The sequence below is a fragment of the Populus trichocarpa genome, chromosome 4 (genome assembly GCF_000002775.5).
Source record: "Populus trichocarpa isolate Nisqually-1 chromosome 4, P.trichocarpa_v4.1, whole genome shotgun sequence".
NCBI classification, from domain to species: Eukaryota; Viridiplantae; Streptophyta; class Magnoliopsida; order Malpighiales; family Salicaceae; genus Populus; species Populus trichocarpa.
Genome location: NC_037288.2, coordinates 3,969,291 through 3,982,213, shown reverse-complemented (window position 1 = coordinate 3,982,213; position 12,923 = coordinate 3,969,291). Strand labels below are relative to the sequence as shown.

The window sequence follows — 12,923 nt, the reverse complement described above, 5'->3', positions numbered from 1 at the left end:
AACATGATTTGTCAAGTTTTTAATCTCACTGTTTATTAGTCCTTTTTTATTAAATTGATAATTGTACAGCTTTCAACTTTTATTTGTTCCATAATGACTGTGTGCTCAAAACATTAAGACCCCCATTTTTCTTCAAAACAGTGTTCATTAAGCATTATGATCTACTCGCATTTAATACCTTCAATTTTTGTTGGATTTAAATTTAAAAATGGTTTAAAAATCAATGTGTAATTAAAAAGCATAATTTATATCTTTTTTTTATCCTGCAGTTAAATTTTTATATGGAAAAAATAACCTTGACATTCCTTTAAAAAAATTAAAAAAAAACCCTATTTCCATACCTTAAAATAATCATATTTTCCTCACTCAATGGAAAAAACAGAACATCATTTTTACATGATCATGATCATCAATTCATCACCATTAACGATACCTTGAAAAATTATGATCCCGGGAAGGATGGTTTAAAAAAAATACATACATGATTATAAGATTTTTATTGAGTGTGAGGACTATTTAGTTAAAACATTATTTTAAATTAATTTTTAATTTTTTAGATTTTTTTAATGTGCTGATATTAAAAATAAAATTTTAAAAATAAAAAATATATATTATTTTATATAAATCCAAGTAAAAAGCATTTTAAAAAATAATTTTTATCACAATATCAAAGACTAGAATTAAAAATTAAATATCTTAATTAGAAAAGTATGATAAAAAAAATTTAGATATGGAATATCGATTAATGACATTCTTAATAAGAAAAATTAAACATGACAATCCTTTTTAGAGTATAATTTAATGATTTAAATTAGATGAGAAAAAACTTTAAAAGGAAGGTGTAATGGTCAATGAGATACATTCTCACCATTATATTATAAGTTTTATTATCGTTTTAATATATTTTTTAAAAATATATATTTTTTAATTTTTATAAATTTGATTATTTAGATTATTTTTATACCTATCAAATTTATCAAATCAAGTCAGCATTTACATAGTTAAAAAGTTTTTTTATTAAAAAATATTAAAAATACTTAAATTTGTTTTTCGCATGTTCAAAAAAAATTTATCCAAACCCGGAACGTATCGTGTATCGTGTATCGTGAGGGAAGTATCTAACTATTTCTAAAATTTCTAGTTGAATGTGATGTAGAGCTTCTTGTTGTTTTTTGGGTCAAAAGGGAAGATGGGCTCGAGTTTTCAGGCGTAAGTAGTCCACAATGACTTGGGCTAAAGTTCAAAACTCAGGATGTTATATGATTTATGTTAGTCGCTCGTCATCATTTTCTTCTGTGGCAAAAAACCAGGAATGGAGTACAAAATCTACTTTCCTAGGTTTCATGGTCAAGAGTATCGTCTTTTATTCCCTTGACACAAAAAAAATTATATTTGATAATATAAGTTAAATTGTTAAAAACATATTTTTGACACGGCATGAAAAATACAAAATAAACTCGGATTGTAAAAACAAATCGTAAAATCATAAGAATTTTTTTTTTCATACATAGTTCAAGTACCTTAAAATACAGATCATAAAATCGTAAGTATCGTCTTTTATTCTCTTCACACAAAAAAAAAATTTGATAATAGCAGTTGTGGGATAGACTTCTGCAGCACAAGAGAGCAACTACATTGTGGGCGGATCAAACCTCACCGGCGATGACCCGAGATTTCTGAAGACATTGCAAATTGATGGTAGACAGGAGAGGCAGCAAGTGTGCGACACTGGTTCATCCATTGCCATTTCAGGGTCTGTTTGGCTCTCTCTGTGTGTGCTATGCTACCATTTTGCTTTGCTTGTTATTTTATGTTGTGTTTGGAATGAAGCATTTGACAATGAACTAATTAATGTATTGTTGTCAGGTTCGAGTCTTGTGATTACTCATATGATGGCCACTGGAGGCTTATATGGTCGTTAACTTTAGGGCTCGTGGGATTAGTCGAGGTGCGCGCAACCTGACCCGGACACCCACGTTAAACTAAAAAAAATAAAATTAATGTATTGTTGTACATGCTATTTGATTTGTCATGACTATAACGTTATTGTAAGATTTTTATTCATAAAGAAGAAGAAGAAGAAAGTTTTTGCAAGATTTTTAGTATCTAAGTTAACAAATTAAAATTATATATTTTAAGTTGAATTATTTATTAATTCGATATGATTTTGCACTTTTACTTATTTTAATTTATAAGCCTATAAGTAAATTACGTACATATTTCATAATGGAGATTTAATTTTGGTACTTCTAAATGCATGGAGTTAATGGGAGAAGGGATTTTTTTAAAAAAAAAAATATTAATGTGATTGTAAGAATATTATAAAACTCATCTTGTTTTATTGTTGTAATGGAGACTTAATGCTCATTTATGCACCAATTTAATGTTTGAGTCTCATTTTATTATCATAAAATTCATCTAACAATATTATATAAAATATGTAGTTCAGAAAATTGACTATTCCCACAGCTTACTTGGCAATTAAAGAAATATTTCACGGGCCTGTACAGGAACATATCCAATTCTAACATGATATTCAAAATGCTAAATGTCTAGTTAGTTTTTTTGGTTTGGAAATAGTTATAAATATATTATAATATTTTTTATTTTTTAAATTTTATTTTTGATATCAACACATCAAAATAATAATAAAAAAAAAATTAAAATAGTTAACCCGCAATGCAAAACACCACATTGACTTGCCATACATTTGATAACCTAAACATGAATTGAAGGTCATCAACAAAGCCAGTGTTGATTAATCTCTGGGCCGCACTCTTTGCTTGAATTTGATATGAGGCCTATCAATGAATGATATCATCATTTAAGCTCACACAAGCTAGCATATCAGTTGTTGGCAACTCCCTTTCGGAGAGTGGGGTTTGCCGTCTAAGGACTCAGCGTGGGTTACTGTGTAAGTGCGAGCTGATTCGAATATATATATATATCTTGGTGAGGATCAATGATGATTAAATGTCATTTTTTCTTGAGAAAACAAAGGTTGCTTCTGAAGGTCAGATAAAAAATCTCCCATCAAATTCATCACAAGCCACAGCAATCGTTTTCACTTGATGAACCAGCGCCTCCTTTCAAATGCAGATGCGGGTATATTTTCAAGGAATACTGTTACATTCTAGTGTCGGTGGATTGTGAATGATCTTTGGAGAGTGTCTCTGTATGCTTTCAAATATTGCTTCCTTTCAGAGTCCTGGATATGTTTCAACTCCTTGGAAATTTATAACCACAACACCCTTCAGCAGTTTTAAGGCCACTCCACAATTATCTGCGGTGTCGGGCGTCATTTTCCGAGAAGATGATAGGAAGTACTCAACAGGGTCCAGCGAACACAGCTCCAAAAGGAGCTAGCCAGAGCCCCTCTCTTAAATAGGAAGGGCCCATGAAGGACCAACCCTGTCTGCCAGCTACATTATATGCTTTATAGCCCACCCCTCTCTATGGGTATCCGTTAGCTGTAGGCAGAAACCAGTAATGAAGTTACAGATCCAAAATCGGGGTCCTAGCATTTAACCTTTCAGGGCAGAGATGAAGATTTCGCAGTTTTTCCATGGTAACATAAAAGAAGTAGAATTTACAAAATGAGAGAGAAATCAAAAAATGATAAACAGTGTTAGGAGGCATCACAATAAACAAATGAACATTAATGAAGGCAGTCAATCGAATTTGGTAGAAGGGGATTTTCATTGCATTTAATGACTCTTTACAGTGTACAATACCATTACCAACACCCTTGGTTACCTTAACAACACTTTTCTTTTACCTTTCTCCTTCTCTCCATAAATTAACCTTCCAACTATCTTTCCTCCTCCTTTAGCAAGGAGAACACCAAAGTGGAGGTAAAAACTGGGAATTTAGCCCAACAAACAAGAAAACTGGAGCTTATAATTATGTGCTCCTTCCATATCCATGTTGGCAGCAAAACTTTTGACTGTTTACTCAAGCTACACTCCCATGATCTGAGGTATCTTCATAGTAATAAGGCGTCAACTTGCCATCCTTTTTAGCAATCTTGGACAGATTCTCTGCCCCAATTTCTTGCAGCATTTTTACCACCCTCCTCATCGATGGGCGGTTAATGGGAAGGGGACTGGTGCAGAGGATGCCGATGTTGAGGACTTTGCATATCTCTTCCTTGAAACAAGAATCAAGTTTTGGGTCAATAACATGGTCCACTCCTTTCTGATCTAAAGTGGTGCATACCCACTTGACTAAGTCCTTTTCTCCGTACTCTGGATCAACAGGGCGTTTGCCAGTTACCAACTCGAGAATAACCACACCAAAGCTGTAGATGTCACTCTTCTCGTTCACTCGAAGGGTGTATGCATACTCTGCATCAAGTGTATCAAAAGAAGTTAGTTCCAATTTAGTAGAAGTTGTTGGAATTGGATGGCAGGCCATTAATATATTTGTCAGGAGCTACAAAAGTGATTGATATGAGAAAATATCCCAAAATGCTGATCTAACTTTCCAACTAAAGTTTATCCGAGAGCTTATAAATTAAGAGAATACCAGTCTTTATGAATTGGCAATCAAATCCTAAAAAACATCCATATAATTATTGCTGTACTATAAACACAAGAAAACCAGTGCAGGCTATAAGGGACTTGATTAAAAGAATGGAATTTCAGTACAGATCATTTTCAAACACATCAAATCTGAAGTTCCATAACCAGTTAGGAAGAAGGTTTTAATCACTAACCTGGAGCAATGTAACCACAGGACCCTGCAATGACTGACATGGATTTAGGCTTTCCGGTTGAATCAACCACCTTGGCTACACCAAAATCAGCTACCCGAGCTCCAAAATCACCATCCAGTAATATATTGTTGGACTTCACATCTCTATGAACAATGGGAGGAACACAATCATGATGCAAATAAGAAAGTCCCTCAGCTGCATCAACAACAATCTTGTACCTTGTTGGCCAATCCAACAAACCTCCCTTGCTACTATGCAACAAGTCACCCAAGCTACCATTAGGCATGTATTCATACACCAAAAGCTTGTAGTCTTTATTGGTACAGCAACACCATAGCTTAACAATGTTCTTGTGCCTAATCTTACCCAAAGTAGCAACCTCTGCATCAAAACCATCATCTTGAATCGCCTGACCTTTCTCAACATCAACATCATCGCTCTGCTTTTTCACTCCTCCCCAGATCTTCTTCACTGCGACAGCCTCGCCGTTGCTAAGCACAACCTTGTAAACTTTCCCCGACAATCCACTCCCTATAACATTATCCTCATCAAGACAATCCAAGATCTCATACTCACTAAAACCCAGTTTATGAAACGAGATCAACGTCCATTTTGACTTCTCAACAGCTCTTGCTTTCTTGAAATTTCTGTACTTGAAATAAAACCAAACCACACCAACAATCAGAACCAACACAGCTAGTACGAAAATAGACCTCATCAACCAAGCGTAACCTCTACCTCTCCCACCACCCCTCCCATCACACAATCCCTCAATATCACCACACAAACCAGGATTCCCAATAAAACTACTCTTGTACATCTCCTTTGCAAATAAGGGTGGAATCTCTCCTGACAACCGATTATTTGATAAATTAAGCTGATTTAATTTCAGATTCTGCAAACCGATTGGAATTTTCCCCGAAAACCTATTATTCGACAAATCAAGATAATTAAGCACAGACATTCCTCCAATTCCATCCGGAATCTTCCCAGAAAGAGCATTATTAGCCAAGTTTAGCTCATTCATTTTCTTCCATGAATTAACCCCATCTGGTAGCTCACCCGATAGGGCATTCCCATGAAGATCCAAACTTCCTAGCTCTTTCAAATTCACTATACTCCCAGGCAACGATCCACTAAACCTATTTTCACTACCCGAAAACTCAGAGAGATTAGCCAAAAACCCGATTTCCTCCGGTAAGTTCCCATCAAAGTTATTCCTGTCAATAATCAACATAGACAAATTTGCAGCACCTGCAATTGTTTTCGAAATCGGACCCGATAATGAATTATTAACAAGATCAAACAACGAAACATGAGGCAACCCCCAAAGCCCAGTTGGCACTTCCCCGGATAACCGGTTATAGCCCAGCCGGACCCGGGTCAGACTCCAGCATTGACTCAAACTTTCCGGTATTTGACCTGAAAACGAGTTATATATCATCAAAATCTCCTCTAACTCGCCATTTTCACATAAACTTGCCGGGATTTGACCGGAAAAGTGGTTGTTGGACACGTCTAGCCATATCAATGCCGAATTTTTGCCAAGATTTTGAGGCAACTCTCCAGTGAGTCCGTTTCGAAACAGCCTGAGTTCGTATAAGTTCGGTGAGTCAGCTATGCTTGGAGGCAAACTCCCTGTAAAGCCATTCTCGTAGAGATTGAGACTCTCTAACGGTAAACGACACAGCTCGTCTGGAATCGACCCGGTCAACTGGTTCATTGACGCGTCGAGTCGCTTTAAATCAGTAAGCTTCCCCATCCCCCGAGGCAACTCACCAGTCAACGAGTTGTTGTAGAGTTCGATTTGGACTATGCTGGTCAGCTCAGTGAGTGAGCTTGGGATGGAACCGACAAGGCTGTTGAATGCAAGGTCTAAATCGGTGAGTTTCTTGAGTCGAGACAGTGAGTCAGGGATTTCGCCAATTAAATTACACGCAGTGAGCCACAAAATCTCCAGGTTTGTCAAGTTACCCAATTCGGGAGGGATCCGACCCGGTGTGAACGGGTTGTACGACAAATTGAGCACTTTGAGGGTGCTAATGTTGCCTAAAAAAGGTGGTATTATACCGTCGAAGAGATTATAAACGAGAGAAATGACCTCGAGTTTTTGAAAACGAGCGAAAGTATCGGGAATGTCTCCTGAGAAGTTGTTTCCGGTAAGGTCAAGGTATCTGAGGTTAGGGAGGTCAGCTAAGGTGTGGGGGAGGGTACCCGTAAGTAGATTTTGAGAAAGATCAAGGTGTTGGAGATTCCGACACGTGGAGATATCTGAAGGGAGAGTGGCGTTGATGTAGTTGTTGAAGACGGAAAGGAAAGTAAGGTTTTGGAGACGGCAAAGGAGGGAAGGGAAAGGACCAGCTATGTTGGTGTTGGATAAGTCTATGGAAGTCACAGAGTTTGTTGTCGGGTCACATTGGATGCCGAACCATGAGCAAGGGGTGGTGTCTCGGCCTGACCATGAAGAGAGAGCTGAGTCTGGGTCTGAAAGAGAGAGCTTGATTTGTTGGAGGTAAAGGCCTTCTTGGTTTAGAGAAAGGGAAGGGGAGGGAAAGAAGACGAAGGAAAGGAGAAGGAAAAGAAGCATGGTGCTTGCTCCTTGAGGTGGCGGTGGCAGTGGTGGTTGTGGGATTCTAGAAAGGGAGGAGTTGAGGAGCTGGGAGTGCGTTCTGGTGTGAGATATAAGAGGGGGATCAACCTTGAAAAGGAGAGGACGATAGAGAGAGGATTTGAGAGTGTTTTTTCTGTGAAAGGGAGCAATAGCACGAGAGTGGGCTATATCGTGGTGAGCTGCTGTAGTGCTCTAGTGTGTTGTTGTGTGTTGTTAAGACATTGCATGACTGTGAATGATGGCCTTTCCAGGACAAATTTTGCATGAGTTTTTGAATGTGAATCATTCGTTTCAAATGATTTTGTTCCAAAACACTAAGTTCATCCAAGTCAAATCTATGCTTCCAGTTTAAGGCTTTTTTTTTTCTTTTTGGAGAAACAACAAATGCTTTAATCTCGTCAATTCAAATAGCTGCAATTGTCCCAACGAACAATTACTTGGTTAGGTTAAATTTCTGAGGTGAGGTCGTTGAAGTTTGGTGAAAGAAAAAGACCACATTTTATGGTTTAAAATTTACAGTGTATTGATACTGTAACGGGTATTTTTTAAAAAAGTATTCTTTCATTGAGAAATATATTTTTTTATTTTTTAAAATTATTTTTACTTAATTTAAGATTAATTAAAAAACACCCACAAACAAACAGTGTTGGTCTAAGAGTTAAATGAAGCTTGCTTTCTTTGTTAGGTTAAGATCTTAGAATAAACATTCACAAAACTAATTAATTTTTTTAAAATATTTCAAGTCGATGTTAAGAATACGTTATTAAAGTTATATATATATATATATATATATATATATATATATAAACACTTAATTTGAAATAATAAACAAACTAATTTTGAAATAAACAAAAAGAAAAAAAAAAGGTAAGGAAGTGTTTGTACTTAAAATGGTGGTGTACGGGATTAAGGACAGCCCCAACTAAATCACAGAGCTAGTAAATTTACTATCAAAGATCAAAAATTACTAAAATCAAAGAGACAAGGGAGGCGGCAAGGATGGCTGATTTCATTATTGGTCTCCCATTCTTCATCATGTGGCTGTGAAATTTGGCAAAGGATGTCGAGGATATTTCAAGGCTAAATAACACTTGGAAGTAATTAATTTATTACCATTAATAATAATTAAATAGATTGTTAATATAATGATTATTAAAAACTTATATAATCATTAATTTTACAACCCATAAAATCAATCAAAATACAGGCAACATCACCTTCAGGTTGGTTTAGCAGCGAGCAGAGTAAAGAAGCACACAGAATGACATTATGGCTTTGTTGAAGAGTCATCTGAGTCACGTGAGTGGCTGAGCGCAGAGAAGAAGAGACAGTTACTGAAGGTGAAATACTGAAATCTTTGAATAAGTGACTGTGACAGGACATTGCGACAGAAAGGTAAAGGGACGAGAACGACACCGTTTTGTATGATTTAGATTTGGGTAGACTAGAGACTAAATTATTGCCCCTGTCTTGGTGTTATTTACTCTTTTAGGCAAGGGGCGACATGCTTGGAAATATTTACAGACCAAACCATATTATAGCGTGAAATATTCATGGCATTGTAATGATAGATTAATGGAAAGGTGGTCTACAAAACGAGAAGACAACACTGAACATCGATACATGCGTGTTTCGGGTTAGATTATCAAGATTCAAGAAGTGGAGTTGTCAAAACTAAAGATGCTTGTTTTCAACGAGGATTAAAGCCTTTGGATTTGGGGTTGTGAAACTTTGGACGACGATAATCTAACCCGGACTTGGAACTAATTTTTATTTTTTTTCTACTTAAAATCTACTGTAAATAATACTCTAACTAGATATAAAATATTTAATATAGATAACTTTGAGCGTGCGTATATTTATTTTCAATTTATTTAAAAAAAATAACAGGACTCACTTTTTTATTATAGAATAAGATATCATTTATTATCAATTAGAGCATTGAAATGATTATTTTTCCGTTCTAAAAAAACCTATGAAATAGTTATTAAGAATAATACGGTCCTTTTGTAATGATATATTAGTTATTATTATATTAATATAGCATCAATCAATCTTTTATCATTTTTTAAAGCAGATTGAAATGGCTAGATTATCCTTAATAATAATTTTAAAAACATAAAATGGAAGCTAATGTTCTAAAAGAAAATAATTTTTGTGATTTAATAAATATAAATATTATTTTCAATTTATTTTAAAAAAAGAACTAAGAATTGAAATTACCAAAAAATAGTGGGGTGGAAAATGTTAAAGAATTATTTCTCCCAATAGCTTAAAATTGTTAGTTAATCATTAAAAATTGAGTTACATTTTGATCAAAATACCATAAGTTATGACCAAATAACTTTTAAAAAAAAATTTGAAAAAAAAATGTTTGGAATTGTTAAAAATAATATCTAATTGATATTACCAAAAACAACCAGTAAGAAAAATAATTCATTTCACTCAACTCAACTTCATCTTCAATATCAACAGGAAAAACAACAAAACGTGTTGCTTTCATTCATCAATTAGCATATCTTTTATTATTATTATTATTATTATTTATGGGAAATAACTTCACATGTCCTTCTTTTAGTCTATTCTTGTATGTTTGACTATACCCGATATATTATTATTGTGTCTCGAACCTATCATTTCATTAGATTTTTATCGTCAAAATTAACCAAAGTAAATCACATGACTAGCACGTACCGAATTTAGATTTTTATATATTCAACATACCCCTCATTAAAGAATTTTAAAAAAGAAAATGCTAGAAATTCTTTTTTGTCAAAGCAAGCCACGTTTGGAATAACTTGCAAGTACAATTTATCAAAACTAATTATTAAATCTATTTTTATCTAACTCTAGTCTAAAATCTCATATCTTTTTTTTTAAGGTAAGATATAGAATTTTAATGAGACATGTTTATATCCACAGCATAGTAGGCCCATTGTAATATATTATTTCATATGATTTCCAGTAGATTTTGTCCTTTGAAAAACATCTCGTAATGAAAAAGATATTTTTGATGCTATATAAGTAATCAAGATTCTTGTTTCCTAATTGATGTGGGATTCAATTCTTAACTGCAAATTGCAAGATGTATTTTGGTTACTTTTTACAACAAAAATATGATGGATTGGATGTAATTAAATATATGAAGATCGATTGGACACAACCACTAAATTATATGGATACATGGAATCTTAAGATGAGAGCGGTCCATGAAATGAGAGTACCATACTTTCTAGCTTTTTTTTAAAATAAGGATGTTCTGGATTTTTCAAGAATTTTTGATGAGAAATTACTCTTCAATATATATATTACCTTTTATTTTCTTTTGAATAATAAATATTTTGAATGGTTTACAATATATTGAGTATGGATAAAGTTTTTTTGGAAATAGGTGTGAATATAAAAACGTTACTTCATTACATGTATGCTCATTGCCATCTAACTTATCCCTGAAAAAGGAGGTGGCAAACGTCAAATTCACCACCCGATTATTGGATTAATCTCAAACTGTACATGCAAGTTATTTTCTATAGCAATTGTATCATAAAATAATTTTATTTCTCAATTAACACTATAATCAATAAAATTGTGAGCGTAATGCTATTATCCGAAAGAGTTAGGATTTTATTTTGATGTCACGTGAAGCACGTGACTTGCCTCATTAAATAATCAAAGAGAAATTTCTCTCTTATTTCTTCCTTTATTGGGATAATGTGAGGAGCACACGAGCACTTCCAAGCTGTTTGGAACTAAATCAACTAATTATCTACTGTAATTGAAGGAAGAAGTACACGGGTATTTATAAGTTGGTTGGAACTAATTATTTACTATAATTAAATTAAATTATAATTATAATTTAATATAAATTCAAGTAATAAATAAATTGAATATATATATATATATATATATATATATATATATATATATAATTTAATTCCTTTTGTTTTCTATGTTACTTTCATATTCATCGCCTTCATCTAATTCTTTCAAATGCTTATTTTTTAAAAATATATAGGTAAATAAGTATTTAGGAGAAGTTAGTTTTAACCCTTTTTTCTCATTTTTAATATAGTGAATAAAAAAGATGACCTCTAGTTTATTTTTATACTATTTTCAGATATTAAATTTTATTTTTTAATTAAGTTTAGAGAGTTTCAAATATGTTGTTAATGATTTCATTAACTATATTTAATAAAATGGTCTAATTTAGAAATATTATAATTATTATTAGAAATAATTTAGGTGCACAATTGAGATAACCATGAAAGCTGTGTGGTAAATTTGAGATTTGGCTTAAAAAAAAAACACCACGGTTTGCCTTACAAAAAGACATGTGAGAAATTATAAGAGGTATAGCTCAACTAGTTAGGTTTTAAGTTTGTTCTTTAGAAGTTATCAATTCAAGTCCCACAAACCTCAGGGTCATTGAAGGTTTATATGATTATTAACTTCAGGGCTTGTAGAATTAGTCGAGATACATACAAATTGATTCGAACATTCATATTAATTAAGAAAAAAAAACAGGTGGGACTAGACATATTGGACCGTATACGTGGCAGATTTGACACTATGGTCAAGTCTTTGGTACATTTGGCTGCAACGTGAAGAGCGTATCTGGATTTCAAAATAGTTTTTTATTTAAAATTGTATTAGAATAATTTTTTTATTTTTAATATAAATATATTAAATTTATAAAAAAATACTAAAAAAATATGAATGCAGTTAAAATTAAAACACTTTTATGTTGTCCCAAAAAGTTTTAAAACCCGGCCCGGCCCAACGGGTCGATCCGGAACTAGAAACGGGTCGGGTTCAAGAAAAAACCCGGTATGACCCGGTTGACCCGGCGATCCGGTCAAAAACCCAGTTGCAACCCGGTCAAAAACTCTACTGCAACTAGTTGATTTTTGTTTTTTTTACTAAAACAGCGTTGTTTTGATTTTTTTTAAAAAAAAAATTTGACCCAGGCGACCCAGTGAAAATCTAGAACCTGGACCTTGAACCGGGCCGGGTCTAAAAACCATGCCAAAACAACCCCCTCCACTTGGAAATCTAACGAGTTTCTGCTTTCAATCTCCTCGTTCTTGGGAACCTGCACAATTTGTCCACAAGTTTGAATTTTGGATTTCACAGCAACATTACTTGGAATGGAGGGAATTTCAAAATCATAACTTTGTATAACATTAAAAATTGAATCTATTAAGAATATAAAAAACCGAGTACCAAAAGAGTAAAAAAAGCTTATTATGCAATCCATCCAAGTCCAATAAAAAAAAAATCATTTTAAGCATGGAAATATGCTTATATTTATGAAGGAAAACCCCAATATAAAAATGTGTTCAGATGAAATTAAAGATTTTGCCTCCTTTTCGTACTTTTTTTTTCACACGTAGTGAGCTAAAATAATCAAATGAAAAACTTTTAACACAATTGTAGAAGCCTCGAAATAGTAATCTATAACAATGTTTATTTCGTAGGAGCAAATTCTCAAGTGGAAATTCACCTAAAGATGCTCGCGTTAGAGAATATATGGAGAAAATAAGAGTAATTTTCTGGGGCAACTGTATTTTTGCTACTTCAAGGGTAAATTTGCTC

The 12,923-nt window shown here is 33.5% G+C and overlaps 1 protein-coding gene across 1 annotated transcript; it reads right to left on the bottom strand.

Annotated features, from left to right (window-relative positions):
* Positions 1-3,680: 3,680 nt before the first annotated feature.
* Positions 3,681-7,569, bottom strand: LOC7476371 (receptor-like protein kinase HSL1). Its single transcript, XM_002305740.4, has 2 exons — positions 4,718-7,569; positions 3,681-4,346 (listed from the first exon to the last, which is right to left on the bottom strand). Exons 1-2 carry the CDS (start codon positions 7,302-7,304, stop codon positions 3,955-3,957), a joined length of 2,979 nt encoding a protein of 992 aa, XP_002305776.1. The 5' UTR covers positions 7,305-7,569; the 3' UTR covers positions 3,681-3,954.
* Between the last annotated feature and the right edge of the window lie 5,354 nt (positions 7,570-12,923).